We start from the raw sequence: 16,165 nt of genomic DNA on the forward strand, positions 1-16,165 counted from the left end.
GTATTCGACACATTTTTCTATTAGAGATTTTATCACTTGTAGGTGATCGTTAGTACTATAGCCAGAACGAAAGCCAGCCTGTTCACAGGGTTGGTAGCTGTCAAGTTTGTTGGTGAGCCGCTTTGTAATTACTGCCATGAATAGCATGTATACGTGGGAATTAGGCTAATTGGTCGATTCCTCAGATCTGTGACATCGCCTTTCTTGTGCATAATTATGATGACAGCATTTGTCCATTGAGAAGGAGTTGTACCCTTTAGTAGGCAGGCATTGAATAGTTTTTGGACTACAACCAGCAAGGTTGATCCTCCTTCCTTGATATACTCAATTGTTATGTCATAATCGCCAGGCGATTTGTTAATCTTCATATTTTTGATAGCTGACTTAATCTCTTCAATAGTTACCTCTGGGATATCTTACGATCCCACGTTCTGGACTTTTGCTATTTGCTGTTGATTTAGTGGTTCACCTTGGTTTGAATATAGCTCTGAATAGAAATCCGTCACTACTATAAGCAATTTCTCCCTGCTCGTAACAATGTTCCCATATTTATCTGCTAACTTCCAGATGTTTCTTTTGCCCAAATTTAGTCTGCGTCGGAGTATCTTCATGCTTTTATTTTCTTCAATCGTTTTTTCTACCTGTGATGTGTTATATGTTCTAATGTCTTTTCTGATAGCTTTAGAGATGTATTTATTTAGCTGTCTTAGAGAGGGTATAGTTTGTTGTTTATTTGCCCAACACTTCCCTTCTATACTTCATCATATTTAATGTGTTTGTACTCAATTTTTCTTGCCTTTTCCTAATTTCACTACAGCTTTCTTTTCGGGCTTCTTGTATCGAATGGATAATTTGTTTATTCAGGTCTTCAACGTTTATGTGTTCTTCATTTCTGTGTTCAACATGTTGTAGATTGGACGTAACCATTGTTTCAAAGGCATCTATATCACAAATGCAGTTCTGCTTAAGCTTTCGTGTTCCAGATATCATCTTTTCTCGTTCTTTCCTTGTGTTGATTACAATTTTTGTTCGGACTAGGCGATGGTCACTGCCCACAGTGAAATTGTTTAGTACGGTGACATCTTGTATTATATCATTTCTATTTGATATTATAAAATCAATTTGGTTCTTCGTAACACCGTCGGGACTCAGCCAAGTCCATTTGCGCTGGTCACTCTTTTTAAAAAAGGAGTTCATACATAGCAGTTTACGGTGTAACATGAAATTCCGAAGCATACCGCCTCTACCGTTTCTTTCTCCATAACCGTAAGGACCCAGAGCAAATTCACTATCGTCTAATTTGTGGCCTAATTTTGCATTAAAATCGCCAAGAAGGATCGTATACTGTGCTTGGTCTTGTCGTATTGCTTTAGATATAGATATCTTCGTAAAAGTTGTCGCCTTCATCGTCACTGTGAGTTGATGTTGGTGCATACACTTGGATAATTTTCATTTTGTTTCTTTTATTAATATCTAGTAATAGATATATAACCCTTGTTGAGATACTTTATATTTTTAGTATTTTTAGTATACTGTTTTTGTGTGTTTTGTTGATGATAAAGCCTACTCCCCCTTCTAGCATTTCTTCCTTTCCTCTGTTGTGGAACAGATGTCCTGATTTGAGCTCTATTTAGTTCTCTCCCTTGCGTCGAACTTCACTGATACCTAACCCATCCAATTCCCATTTAATGTAACTTAGCTCTTCTTCTAGTTCGTGCATTTTTTGGTCGGTTGATAGTGTTCTTATATTATACGTGGCAATATGTATTTCCCTTTTTCCATGGTAGCCGGATCTATCCCGGAGATTCTTCGCACCCTTTGCTCTTAGCCTTGTCTGATTGCTACCGTAATCAGGGACTTTTAAGCCGCCGGGGACTAAGGGCCATTGTGTATTTTGTGTGTACATCTTTTTTTTTCTGTGGGGTTTATTTAGCCTGATACTCTGGTAGAGTATCAGGCTAAACCACGCTGGCCATTGCGGGTTGGTTGAGGGATGATATGACCGATTACATTTCGTTAATCCTCGGTTTAACAGTTATACCGGCTGTGACTCGGTCGCCAGCGCCTAGTTAGTTGTCTAGCAGGAGGTACCGGATAGCTGAGGAGATCGGCCACCACTCGTGCAGGTGAGGTTAGCATTTCAGCAGGCTTCATCCAGTTGCCATCGCTCCTTACCCCCCTTCGGGTGTAAATAAGACTTTATAATTGTAAACTTTGTATTCTTTGCAGTTTATCAAAACTGCCGTAGACAAATCGATAATTTACTAAAACGTACTGCCAGTCGGTAAAGTCAGACATTTTTTAACCATCTTTCACAGTTTTGAGTTAATTAGGACCTAATTAGGACTTAAGAGCTATTTGGTAACGTAGTTTTTTAAGAATACTTATTGATGCCTGAAATTCGACGACGAAAGAAAAATATTGGAAAAAGCAGATTTATGACAAATTATTGCAAAACATACATCAAGCCATGGGCAATAAATTATCTGTCATGCTAATCCAGTCGTTCATTTGCAACTAAGTTAACATCCTGCTTTTTACTTTGCAACATATAATCATGTAGTTGAGGGAAACTTTAGATCTGTCGCTATATTTGGCAATTTATCTTACATGAAAACGCGGCGGGATAAATTATGCCTCAATAAATCTAAAAGGTGTAAACTTTGCGTAAGGAATCCATAGGAAACTGATCAATCTTCTTACAACAAGGTCGTTATTTCAGGATCCTATTTTATTTTCCTATGCCAAAGTTATATAGATTTTCGAATAATATATGCTAAGTCATCAATTACGTTTAAGGTAGCGAATCAACACATGGATTGGCTGATATACAATCAATATTGTTGGATATATTGTTTTGCTGTTGAATTACTTTCCGAAGATAAATCAGATGAATTGTTCAGTTGTGCCCGTCTTTTCTACTGCCATTTATCAAAAAAACGGAAAGAAATTGAAGCAAACAGAAAATGTTCAAAACATTTATCATGGAATGAAAACTGTCCCTATTTATGAGCAATATATAATTTTGTAATGTTAAAATTAAACCGAGGGTGGAAACTGGCAGTAATTAGTGGTAATAATTGTGTTGCACGAATCAGATACTCTCTCCTCAGAAGAATACATAAGACTCCTTTCATCTCAAGTTTTGAAACAGACATTTAAAACTTCCTGTTTATTTCGTTCTAATATTTCTTTTTTTTTCTATTTCAGCATAGAGACACCCAAGAAACTTTAGCTGTTTTAGATAGGTTAGATTTAGATACTGAAAAACCGAGCGACGAAGAAATAGCTAGGAAATTTGGTTTTGAAGATGCCTATTTCAAGGGCAGATTATCATGGTGGCAGTTAATGAAACCTAAACTATGGTCTCTATTTGATGAACCCTACTCGTCAACAGCGGCAAAAGTAAGTATTTTATTTCAGCGGAATTTTTATCAAACCGGCGCGTTTAATTAAGTGTGCCTTAAGCAGTCATTCCAAAGTTATTTTTGCAAATTAGTTAGGAAAGTAAAATAAAGGCCTTCAATTAATTGGAAAAGATATTAGTGGAATCTGTTTGAAGAGGGTATAGAGTTTAAGACGGATGTTTGTTAAGCCGATAACTTTTTATTCTGAAAGTCATCTTTGCTTGAAAAGGGTCTTTAGTAATTTATTTGGGCCCTCAACCTGCCGAAGGGATAAGGGATAACCCTTATGACAGTTGAAAACCCTTATTAAAATGGTGATTATGGAAAAAACTGTCTGAGCTGCAAATGTGGCCTTATGGAGTTGTGGCTATCGAAGCTAACAGTATTTCACTCATAGTAAACTCTAAACTATAGTCTAACTCTAAACACTGGACAATTATTATTATTGCGAGTAGAGCACAGATATTATATTGGAAGGGATGAAAAAGCTAAACCCTAGATTAATTTATTCCTAATTGATAGGCTCCGTTAATTAAAAACCTTGCAAAGTAATGAGGTTAGTGTTCGGTTACATTCGTTAAAATGCAGTATCTTTTTACAAATTAATTGTTTGCCTTTGCCAATATGAATCAATTATTATACCTGTCTAATAACAAAAAAACAGCAAAGTAAAAACCGTTTCTTCGTAAAGTTATTGTTTGTTGCTAATTTATTTTAGTACGTATTTTCCTGTTCTGATTGTGGTGCTATTTAAAAATGTCTAACGTATTTTTGAAAATACGTTTTTTCAGCTTCATTCAGGTATTCACAATTAACTATTCAATCGAATAAATTGTAAAATTATATGAAGGCACAGATAACTTATTTAAAATTAAGAAAACTAAAAAAAGGCCGAGTAATACCTACAGATATGAGTTTTTTCAGCATTGCTAAAACAAAGTTGACATATTTTATAGATTTTTCAGAAGAAGCCTGATCTAAAAAGTTTGCGAGCAGGTAAAGTTTGGAGCGTTCCATTATCATTTAAAGTACGAGACAAAATGCTATGATATGGGCTTATTTTAATTAAAATACTTTTCGAAGTTTGATTTGTTCAATGGAAGTTCGCTATTTTCAAAGGTTTTTAATTAATTGTCTGTTTTAAACTTTGTTAATGAGTTAATAGAGCAATTTTTGTCATCTTGTGGTGTCCAAATTGGTTACATTATTGGAAGTCTTTTATTAAGGATCACATCAAGTGAACATTTCCGATCTCTTCAAATAAAACAATTATATTGTCCAAACTGATGCATCGCTCTAATATCGATAGAACAATACGCAGATATCGCATCATATTCCAATAATCGCAGATTCATTGATATACACGAATTGGTTTACATTACCATCATTTACATCATTTGCCATATACTGGAATTGTTAGGCAATATGTGACAAAATTTAATTTATGACACATATTGAAAGTACGTGAATGACTAATTTCTTTATAAATGTCTTATTGTGGTAAAACAATTGATTCGAATTCACAAAAAAAGTGCTTGTAATGAACCGTTTCCTAAATTTGCCAAATAATTAAATTTGAATGAATTAAAATTGATCTACTTAGAAGATCCACAGTCTCGCTAATTTTACCAACAAAAAATTAATTTTTGCCCCTCAACGAACATAGAGAATATTTTATAATCAAGAGTTTAACACTAATACAAATCAATGAATACATGATTCGGAAAAATATTTGAATATTAAACATAGTCAATAAATCCTTGGAAGAAGAAAGAGCGGAAGTGAATGAAGACCGAATGCACAGCTACATTGCAACTGAATTGATGATTAAGAATTAAATTAATTTGTTTCACTTGTTTTTTGCGTCCCAATTGGAAAATTAAGTTGAACTATCTATCTATCACTATCTAATTAATTGGCCGACGTTTCGACCGTTATTGGGGTCTTCTTCAAGGCTCAAATTCTATGTTGAAGTTGTGTCTAATTAAATGATACATTATAGTGAATGCATTCCCATGGCAAAACGCCAGTTATTTAAAAAAAACCGTAAATATGCATTATGTCGAATATGAACGAATTAACGACATACATATTATCGCTGGGGCAATTTTTAAATTACATTGGACTTCTATTAGCCATTAGCCTGGAAAGAAATGCTCAAGCATTTCATCTACTTGTTGGACTGAAGAAAGGACTGACTATATTTATCTTCAAAACATTTATTTGCTTTAATATGCGACTTGCGAAAAACGAGCAGTCATATCTAAATCCTGATGGAAAAATTGAATAAAACCCACTAAAGGAAAGCGAAAAATTATGAAGACTTATGCAAATATAACGGATAGGATCATAAGGAGGGTTGGAGTAGGTACAAGTTAATTAACGGAAATTTATTCAGTTTTAACAAGATCTTCATAGAATTCTTATGATATTTTGAGTGAGTGAAACATTTATTTAACTACTATTTTTAAACTAGTTTTTAAAACTTACGTAACAATTGGAAGTTTCTTTCCACGTTAATTGATTTTTTTGTTTCAGGTAATAGGAGTTTTGTCAGTATTTTTTATCTGCGTGTCTATTTTATCGTTTTGCCTGAAAACCCATCCCGACATGAAAGTTCCAGTCATCAGTAGGATACTTGTGCGGACAGCGAACAATTCGAGTGATTATGTTTTAGACAAATCGGACACTGATGCTCACATAGCATTTTTTTATATCGAGTGCTTTTGTAATGCCTGGTTTACTTTCGAAATTTTAATCAGGTAAGTAAAAATATAACTGTTCTGGATGTATAGTGCGGAAATTATTCGTATGATCTATGTGAAAATCCACCTACTATTTTTTTAAGTTGTTGTAATCAACGTATTCTAAGCGAAACTTGACATGCAACTTCCTAGTGTTGGGCTTTGCAACACTCTCTCGTAACTTTTCCGATTTCACAAACCAACATGCCTCTAGTTCCATATGTTGCAAAAATGCGTCTATAATGCAAACTAAGCAAAAAAGATGTTCATGACTTTGGACAATTTCTCCTGTGGCCATACAAATTGGTATCTTCCGTTTCATATGGAGATATTATATAGAAATATTTATGTTGAATACTCAGTGTTAATGCTGCTCAGACAAATGATTTAAATTTCAACATTTCTCCATCCAAATGTACTACTTTCTACACTACGTAAAGTTGAATAAACCGAAAACTAATTCACAAAATATCCTCATTAGCAAATCTTTAAAATAACATAGGGAGATGAATGGCAGGGCGATTCGATATATATCATTTCGATTCTCAGAGAATTACGTTTAATATGTGTCAATATATGGAAGCAATTTATTAACTCCGGAGAAACCCTTTTCGTTTGCTTTCCCCACTTTCCACCACATTGGTGAACGTCTCGGAAAATCTATCACGTAAGGACTGGAGAATTTGCCATGTCTTTTTGGCACTCCGCCTTTATTAATTTCGGGACAATGGCAAGGATTAGTGGTTGATTGATATAGCAGCACGAAAGTCAATTTAGCGGTAAATGGTCGAATTTATGGAAACCTAATTTTGCGACAAACGTGGCCGATCAGATTTGATACTTAAGGTTTCTTTACGGTAATATGAAAAAATTGAAAATATTGCAATGAGAAACAGAACGTATTGAAGCAACGAATGAATGTTTCATGAACGTCAGTTGATGTTCAATATCGCTTTGAGCCGCGTCAAAGAATGTTCAAACATGGGGATTTGAAATCTGAAATCGCCGGAGGAACACATTAATGCAAGCCATTAAATCTATTGGTTTAATATCCCAGCTCAAAAGAAGGATATTCTCTTTCCAGAAATATTTCGTTCAAAAATACAGCTTTATAAATAAATCACTCCTCGCTATATTCTAAAGACATTCAGTGAATCGCCGTTTCTCAAGAATTTTAATTGCAACGGATTCTACCAAAATGGTTACAAGACAGAAGTTTATTTGGCGAATACTATGCCAGTATACTAAAATCGAAATCAAAAAATGTATCAATTAATGTTTACTTTACAAATACATAATCCAGAGTTGTCAAAAAGTTCCATGAAATCAAACTTTCGTTTCAGGTTTAATAATTATTTTACGAGTTTTATACAGTAAAATGACGAGCGTAATAATAAAAATTTATGAGCTGAAAGAAACTAGGCAATCAATTCAAGTTGATTTTATTGTGCCCTCAACTTTGCTGTTGAATAATTTAGCATACATTAACGCTATAATTCGAGAAACTCCCAACATTAAATCTTATTGCAATTGATAGATCCAGACAAATATAAATCGAAAATTTTCCTTGGGCTGTAACTATCAAACTATTTCGCATAATCCCGATCGACATCAAGATTTAAATCTTAGCTAAGCCGGCGACATTCTTTTTGCGCATAAAATTTAATAACAGAACTCCCGAAAACGAAAACAGCTCGATAATCACAATGTAGGTTATTAATTTTGTCATTTTTTATTTGCAGTAATATATTTTCCCTTTAGTAGCTTTCAAAAGATCAAAAGACTTCACTTGTTATTACGCATAAACGATTCATTATTTCCTTTTTAATTACAACTTCCTTAACAACGAGCTTTTCGGCTTGAATTGTTCCTACAAAAATAAATTTTAATAATTCTCTGTATGATGTAAATGGCAGCACAAAATCAAACATAATGTGAAATACGACAGACTGCTACATTCTCTTTAACTTAATTTGCTGTTTTTGGACATAATGAAAGACGTAAGTCTTCTGATTCCTGGACGGGAGATAACGCATATGGTGGAAAGTTTCCTATGTTTTCCTTAAATTTAGTTAATTTTAATTACGTTTTCAGTTCTATCCAATATTTGTTGTCCAAAACAGTTGCCAGAACTCTTGTTTTTATGTTTGACAATATTGATTAGAAAATATCAAAAACTAGGAAATCGAGACTGAAAAACACTTTGTTTTTCGTAGCTTTATTTTGTATTCACGTACGAATCGAATGTTCACATTCGATTCTTACATAAAAAAGATACTCTAATCGTAACATGTCAGACTTTAAGGCTGTTTCGGTTTTGACAACAGTTAAATAAAAAATGTATTCATTATTCCCCAATGCGATGAGTATTTAATAATAAAATGCGCACTTGTATCCTTAAATCAGTCTTAAATCATGATCAACTGACATCTGAGTTAACTATTAATAATTTTTTTGTTACCTAAATGGCAGAGCAGGAATTAAAATCTGAATCAATTTGATTTCACGGCATGATTTTTAACTTTATTTGCCAATTTTTCAGTCGAAAGAGTTTTCAGTCGAAAGAGCTTCGAAAAAGTAAAGCTGTGTACAATATGTCGAATCACGTTAAGTGTGTTTGGGTTTGAGATCCGATTATCGAGAAAAACACAAACAACGGCCTACCGGATCAATAGCGCAGTAATTCGCCGTTGTTAACGTTATCGATGCTGCTACTTTGCACATTGGGCTGATTTAAGTCGTTAATAGCCCTCACTATTGTTTGCATTTGATATATTAATTAATACTGGGTAACAAAAGATGCGCCCTGGTTTCAAATGCTCTTACAATTGTGAGACTTAGAAATTACCAAACAATTTTTGAATACGGAAAGCTGAAAGAAGTTTTACAAATAAATAGAAATTCAACGTCGACGCAACGTCGACATCGACATCCATGTTTCCGTAACAGAACTGCAGCACATGCAAAACACAAATGGCTTCAATATCTGCCTCTATTTTATAACGAATAATTTAAGCTTTATTTGAATACAGGCTTATTCTCTTATTTAGGTTTATAGCAAGTCCAAACAAATGCGACTTTATCCGATCGTCAGTTAACATCATTGACTACATAGCAACTGCAAGCTTTTATATTGACTTGCTGTTGAGGCGATTCGCATCCCATTTAGAAAATGCCGACATCATGGAGTTCTTCTCTATAATCCGAATTATGAGGCTCTTCAAACTAACGAGGCATTCCTCCGGACTGAAGATTCTAATACAGACTTTTAGAGCTTCAGCGAAAGAACTCACGCTACTGGTGTTTTTTCTTGTTTTAGGTAAGTTGTCTACAATTGTTGGTGCAATTTATTTATTTTTTGTACTTTATTTTAATTAATGATTTGTTCATGTTCATTCGGTATTTTACCTAAGTTTTTTTATTGATTTGTAAAATAAGTATTGTTGGATTAGTCTGTAATTATTCTCAAAACAAGCAAGCAAGCAGGCAAGAAGTTGAGTGTTGCCTCAATTGTGACCATGCAAGCCATTAATTAATATAATATTGGCTTTTGCGTGGTGGAAAATAAAAAAAATATGTTTATAGCATCAATGGAATATTTTTTGATGTATGACGAATTTGCCTGTATATGCGTCGTATCTTTCAATAACGCTTTAGACTGATCGTCAGACTACCAATTAAACAAACGAAATTTTTTAGATACGACGGATCTCAATAAACCTTTTATTGAGATATTTTTTCAGAAGTTCCAAACCTTTTTTGACGGAACACCCGTCAAACTCAAGCTACTGTACTCAAAGTTTCGAAATTGTTTTACAACTCCAAAGCAAAAGTAATAATTTTAAATGAGCCATTCTCTGGGAATTTTACTTTGTTTCTGAAACTATTTGTGTTATCAGCACTCAGGAAGGATACCTGTCATGGCCATGGGTAACTCAGTTAATTTTCAGGAGTTTGCACAGAAATGGCTTGTTGCGTCAACCCAACCGGCACAGTAAATTACCGGTGCAGTTGCCTTGCATTCACCCATTTGATAAAACGTTGCTCCTATGAAAGGTGGTAAACTTTTTTTTAGGTGTTGAAATACCCGACCCGGGCCTCCTAAATTTTTGAGTTGAATGCTACGCGTAATTATAATTGCAGCACACAGAGAAACAAAAGATGTTCAGACACAAAAAATTTACTTTTTACCTTTACTTTACCCAAGTTCACAGTTGTACCCCACACATCGTTGAGAAAATTTTGCTTAGGATTGCAAAAACTGTTACGGAACACATTTTGCATCGCGTTTTTCGGACATAAATTTTTCTAAAACTACAAATACTCTACAAGTTCAGAGTTGTACGTTCAGTAATGAAAAGTGCGCTCGAAATGTCGTCAAAATTTCGTTATATCTTCAAAATTTAATTCAAATCACATGAAATGCTGCTTCGTAAATATTCATTTGAAAATGACCGCTTTTGCGCAACTGCAGACTCGTCAATAAAAACTCAAAAATATATCCAGTAGAAACTTGAAAGAGTGACATTATGTAGAAGAAGTTTTTTTATGGAATTTTTGCATAACGTTGCACCTAAATATTTCATGTTCAAATTTCGTGTGAGTTTTTGCGGCAAATCCCCCAGAGTTTACTCACGCACGTTGTTATAACTTAAGCGAGTCACCAATTCTCTATTCGATAATAGAAAAACGAACTCTGTGGCTTAAATGGTTCACGAGCAATGTCAAAAAATGTGGTCTGCTTCGGGCGATTTTACAATTTAACGAAAAACAGGCAACACTGAAACTCTTGACTTTTTTTTACAAATAACATAAAACTGGAACCCATATTTGCGTATTTGAAACGGTTATTTGGAGACAAACTACAGATGAGCTTGATGCAAAAATACAAAGTCGTCCAAAATATTTCCAAAGTTTAAAAATTCCTTATGGAGGAATCAATAGGTTAATTGAAACCAGATCCACACTGTCAACTGATGCTAACTGTATTGAATACTGGAATCTAAATTTCCATATCTGAAGCGGTTCTTTAGCGAAAAACTGCAGACGAGCTTAATATGAAAATATAAAGCCGCCCAAAATATTCCCAAAGTTTAAAAATTTACTGCGCAAAAACCAATAGCTCAATCGATACCAACCTTATGAGGCATTTGATGAATATGGGACTAAAATTTCTACATCTACATGGATGGCAACCAGGGGAAAAGTCATGCTGAACTTATCGAAACCTGCGTAGTGCCACCTGGAAAGAAAGAAAAAAAATATGTTTAGTGCAGCAGGAAATCTCTCCAAAGCGAAACTTATTTCAAATCATCAAAGCAAAGAGATAGAGAAATATAACGAATCCATCACATATCATTGAAGCAAAAAAATTTATAGATTAGACATCATTCATACCAGCTGTCTGCAAGCTCCATGCTCCATTTTCTAGCCATTAATCCTCAAGCAGTTAACTACACTTTTACAAACTACCGCACTTGCCATAAGAGCCACAATAATCCTATATTTCTCATCGAACAACGCGATTCATACAACTTAAAGGATTATCGACCGATTTTGTCCACTGTCGGTAGCAAACTGAATATCTTCTCGAGAAAAAAAAACTCCGAACTATAGAATAAACATGATTATTTAATCATTTCGGGTTCGCCCTTTCGATGATTCATGCTTTACTTTTCAGCAGTTCGATTTTAGTTTGTTTATTGTTGACATTTTTGTAGAAAGTGTCTTCACACGGCAATATTTTCAAAGGCAAATTTCAACTTAACGAAAGACAACAACAAAAAAACGAAAAACGCTCCCAGTGCCGATCTTTCACTAATTTAATTTTAACATTAGAGCCATTTATTTTTGTCTGAATTTCACTCAGCTGGAGTGATTAATACACAAAACTAAATTTAATAACCGACTTATTTTTTTTTTAAATATTGACTAAACAAAAAACCGCGGAGAACTCATTTAAAAGTTGCTCAATTTCCGAGTGATGATAGAAACCAACAAAATTTCTTCAACTAGTTAAAAATGTAAAAAAAATGCAGTGAGTTAATGGTTCGAGGTGCAGCGCAGTGAGTTAAGTTTATAGTTGATCATTTCTCATCATGATGTTTTCATCCCAGAAATCTGTGGTTAATTTTTGTACAGACTTTTTACAGACTTCCGGCATATTAATAATTAGTTTTCATATATTTTTTCAAATATTTTAGTTGCGTTTTGTCTATTAAGACTGGTATTAAGAACTATGATTATTTTTCCTTTTTTTGGAAAGTAAATGACCGACTTAACATGTACTGGTTTGCTTCACTACAATAAGTAATCGCGTGCAGATGAAGCAACTGTTTTTTGCAAATCTAGTCAGTTCTGATTAATATTAAAAAACTAGTAATTTTCCCACATTTTCTTCAAATTAATTCGGAAAACATCAGTCTTTTTAAAGGCCCACAGAGCTAAACTATTAAACCATGTAAAAGATATATGGCAAACCGTTATCATTTTTCAGTATTCAATAAATCGAACTTTTTCCAATCCGGCTTCTTGAGCTACTTGCCGTCAAGATATCATTGAAAACGCGTTAACATACTCTTATATTGCCACTTCGATATTTCGAATGCTTCTAATGGGTATTTCTTATGAATCTCACTTTTCACAGATTCTGAGTTTCCAAATTTATCTGCTACTCGATTTACTACATTTGAAGAGGTTTCTCGCTTCACTTGAAACCGAGAGAAAAATCTAATTCATTCTTGAAAACAGCTTGGTTGCATTTGTAAACGACAGTGAAAATGGAAATTTAGAATTTATTTAATGTTTAATTTAAAACAAAATGAAAAAGAGACAAGAGAATGTAGTGTAAACGTGTGCAGACAAATGTGCATGTTTTGATAGCAGCTGATTTTACGCATAAAAATATTTCAAAACGATCAAACAAGTTTCCTAAATTGTTTCTGCTTTTTGAGGGCATGATTTTTTATTTGGTTCTAATACTCTGTAAATCTATAACGATAGATTCCTGGGCTATCGCCTTTATTGTAACAAAATTGAGTTCATTTTGGAAGTTAATTAAGATATTTAAATAAACTCTCCTTCTCCGCACGACTGGGAAAAGCAGCCGAGCTAAGTCTACCAAAAGTATTCTAAACTATACGCAGAGTCGCTCTTGAAATATTAGCTAATTAGCTTGCATTATTAGCTCTTGGAGAGCCATCCTGTATACAGGGTTATTCAAGTTATACGACAAGGCAGAATGCGGATGAACTATTCGATTTTTTGAAAGCATCACTTTATGGAGAACTGTGTGATGCAACGTGATGAAATGTGACAATTTTGTGATGCATAGGAAGTACGAATTATTAGATTTATTCCAAAGTTGCATTTACGTTGATGAAATCCGGGGGAAATAAATGAGAAATAAAAAGCTTGCGGTTTAGGTATTAGTTAATTGATCAAATCGAAGATCCTTTTTAAATGACAAATGATCAACACCAATTTCGAGTTTGGACACCAAATTATATTTGGCGGCTACTAATGTTTGGCTAACTTTGTGACAAAGTAATAAAAATTAGACTTAGACTTACAGGGTGTAGTTTGTGTTCAAACAATTGCAAATTTTGTACCTCAATCGAGTTAATTTTTTCAACCACATGACATATCCAAATCAAGATATCCACTTTTTTATATACCTTGGCTACATGTTCATTAGCTAGAAGTTATATCCGTACTAAAAACACTGAGTCGATGTTAACTATGTTCGTTCATCTTTTGCAGGAATTGTTATATTCGCCAGTTTAGTGTACTATGCCGAAAGGATACAAACGAACCCGGACAACGACTTTAAAAGCATCCCTTTAGGACTATGGTGGGCTCTAGTCACTATGACTACAGTGGGCTATGGGGATATGGTGCCCAAAACCTACATTGGGATGTTTGTGGGTGCCTTATGTGCCTTGGCAGGTGTACTGACGATAGCTTTACCAGTACCTGTGATTGTATCAAATTTTGCTATGTATTATAGTCATACGCAGGTAGGTACCACCAAAATTTGATTATTCTGTGAAACGGTTATTTGCACGTTTTTTTTTCGTTGTATTTGAATATTTATAGCCAGTTCTTCTCCACGAATTAAATGTTTTTTAGCACTCGCAAAAGCAACAGAAACAATCATTCGAATCTAATTATATCGTATGTATTAATTATTTACCGGATCGTTAGCGTCAATTATCTATCCATAGTAATCCCAGTGCCAACACGCATCTCATCTCTTCATAGCCAAGATATTTTTTTCAGAAAAATATATGAAACTGAATACTAAACCAAATATATACAAATTTAATAATAAGTGTGTGTTTTGTGCATTACAAAATATTATTTTAATATGTTTTTTGTGAAAAATACATTTTTATCAGAGCGACTGGAATGATTTCCAAACAAAACATAAAGCTTTTGTCAATTCATACGGTAAATTTATTTTACTTTATCACTTTAAGGCTCGAGCCAAACTACCGAAAAAACGACGTCGTGTTCTCCCAGTAGAGCCTACTAGAGGCCCAAGGATACCAGGCCCTGTTATGCCCGGGGCTGCCCCGGGCCTGGGCAATGCAGCAGGACCGGTGGCAGCCCAAAACCGAAGAGTAAACGCAGTCAAATCGAATCATCCGAGCAGAGAAAACCTGTTGGGCGCCCCTGTACCAAAAATGGGTTAGTATCAGAGTGGAGGTGTCATTTTCGTAAGTAAATATCACATTTTGTTTTAAATTTTTATCAGATTTTGTATTCTGCTAATATACAAGGTTATTCACGCTATACGGCACGGACGTTTGCGGCTAGCCCATTTGTTTTTTGCAAAATATTATTTGATAAATTCACAGACGCCTAACGGGTGCACATTTTAAAAATATTTTTGTAATGTACAGAGTATCCCAAAATCCCTAAAAGTATCAAGTTGTGTTTTTCTAAATGAAATACTTTTTTAAATATTATTGCATTTTTGGATTCTCTGAGCAAAATAAGTGTTTGTTTTAATAAGATTTATAATGTCTAAATCTAAAGGTTTTCGAAATAATTCGAATTTTATCAAAATCTAATATTATTTTCTTGTGCCAAATACTTTAGAATTATTTACGTTGTGTAAACGTAATTCGTAGTTTGGTGTAACAATAAATCATGTTTTATATCCCAATGATAATAAACTTACCATTTTATACAGGGTGTCCACAAATTTAAACTAATCAAATAATAACTTTAAGTAGCTATAACTTGATTATTTTAAATACAACCCCATATTTTTTAGCGTACCAGAAAATGCAATTTTTAATTACCTATCGAATGGTACTAGGATGTTGATGTTGTTTTTGCCCTTTTACAAAACACACCAAATAATGGATCTGTGCACCATTTGGTGTTTTTTTTTAATTAAAAGGTTAAATAACATATCAACAATACCATAAAACCGAGGCAAATTAATTATAACAAATGTTCGAAATGTTGACCGTCCATTTCCAGGCACTTGTAAATTCTTTTTTCAAAACCACTGCTAACTGTGGACAACATTTGCGGAGTTACAACTTTTCATTTTCTGCCACTTTATCTAACACCCACATGCAAAACTCAGTTCGGTTTTCAAAATCATTTCCATTTTCCACTGAATTTTATAAGGATAAAAGTTGTGCTTTTTGATAATACTGGAAATACTTGATTGACTAATGTTAGTACTTTTGGATATTAGATTTTCACTAACATTGGGATTTTCGATAACTGAACCAATTACCGTGAAAACATTTTCTTCATCTTCAGTGACAGAGTTCCCTGTAATGGGTTTTTTTATAATTGACACTCCCACTTTTCTCAAATTGGTGTAATAAGTGCTTAAAAACTGTTGGCTTAGGATGATTTCTTTCATGAAACTTTTGAGTATAAACTCGAGAAGCCAATAAACAATTTTTATGACTTCTCCAAGGGTGAAAATCATGTCAATACGCTCTTCTCTTGGATAATTCTACATTTTAACTAAGCAACACAATA

General features: G+C 33.9%; 1 protein-coding gene across 4 annotated transcripts in view; it reads left to right on the top strand.

Annotated features, from left to right (window-relative positions):
- LOC109538374 (potassium voltage-gated channel protein Shaw) overlaps positions 1 to 16,165 on the top strand; it is a 96,529-nt gene that overhangs the window by 70,548 nt on the left and 9,816 nt on the right. For 3 of the 4 annotated variants that reach the window (XM_048663629.1, XM_019905591.2, XM_048663630.1), the window contains 5 exons: positions 3,211 to 3,405; positions 5,946 to 6,169; positions 9,202 to 9,470; positions 13,913 to 14,169; positions 14,632 to 14,842. In XM_048663629.1, coding sequence (XP_048519586.1) covers positions 3,211 to 3,405; positions 5,946 to 6,169; positions 9,202 to 9,470; positions 13,913 to 14,169; positions 14,632 to 14,842 — 1,156 coding nt within the window. Of the gene's footprint in view, positions 1 to 3,210; positions 3,406 to 5,945; positions 6,170 to 9,201; positions 9,471 to 13,912; positions 14,170 to 14,631; positions 14,872 to 16,165 lie in introns of all 4 variants that reach the window. The other variant, XM_048663632.1, reaches the window with a different exon arrangement.

This window comes from Dendroctonus ponderosae, unplaced genomic scaffold (assembly GCF_020466585.1).
Source record: "Dendroctonus ponderosae isolate FM_Combo_2020 unplaced genomic scaffold, Dpon_F_20191213v2 Dpon_F_20191213_2, whole genome shotgun sequence".
Taxonomy (NCBI): Eukaryota; Metazoa; Arthropoda; class Insecta; order Coleoptera; family Curculionidae; genus Dendroctonus; species Dendroctonus ponderosae.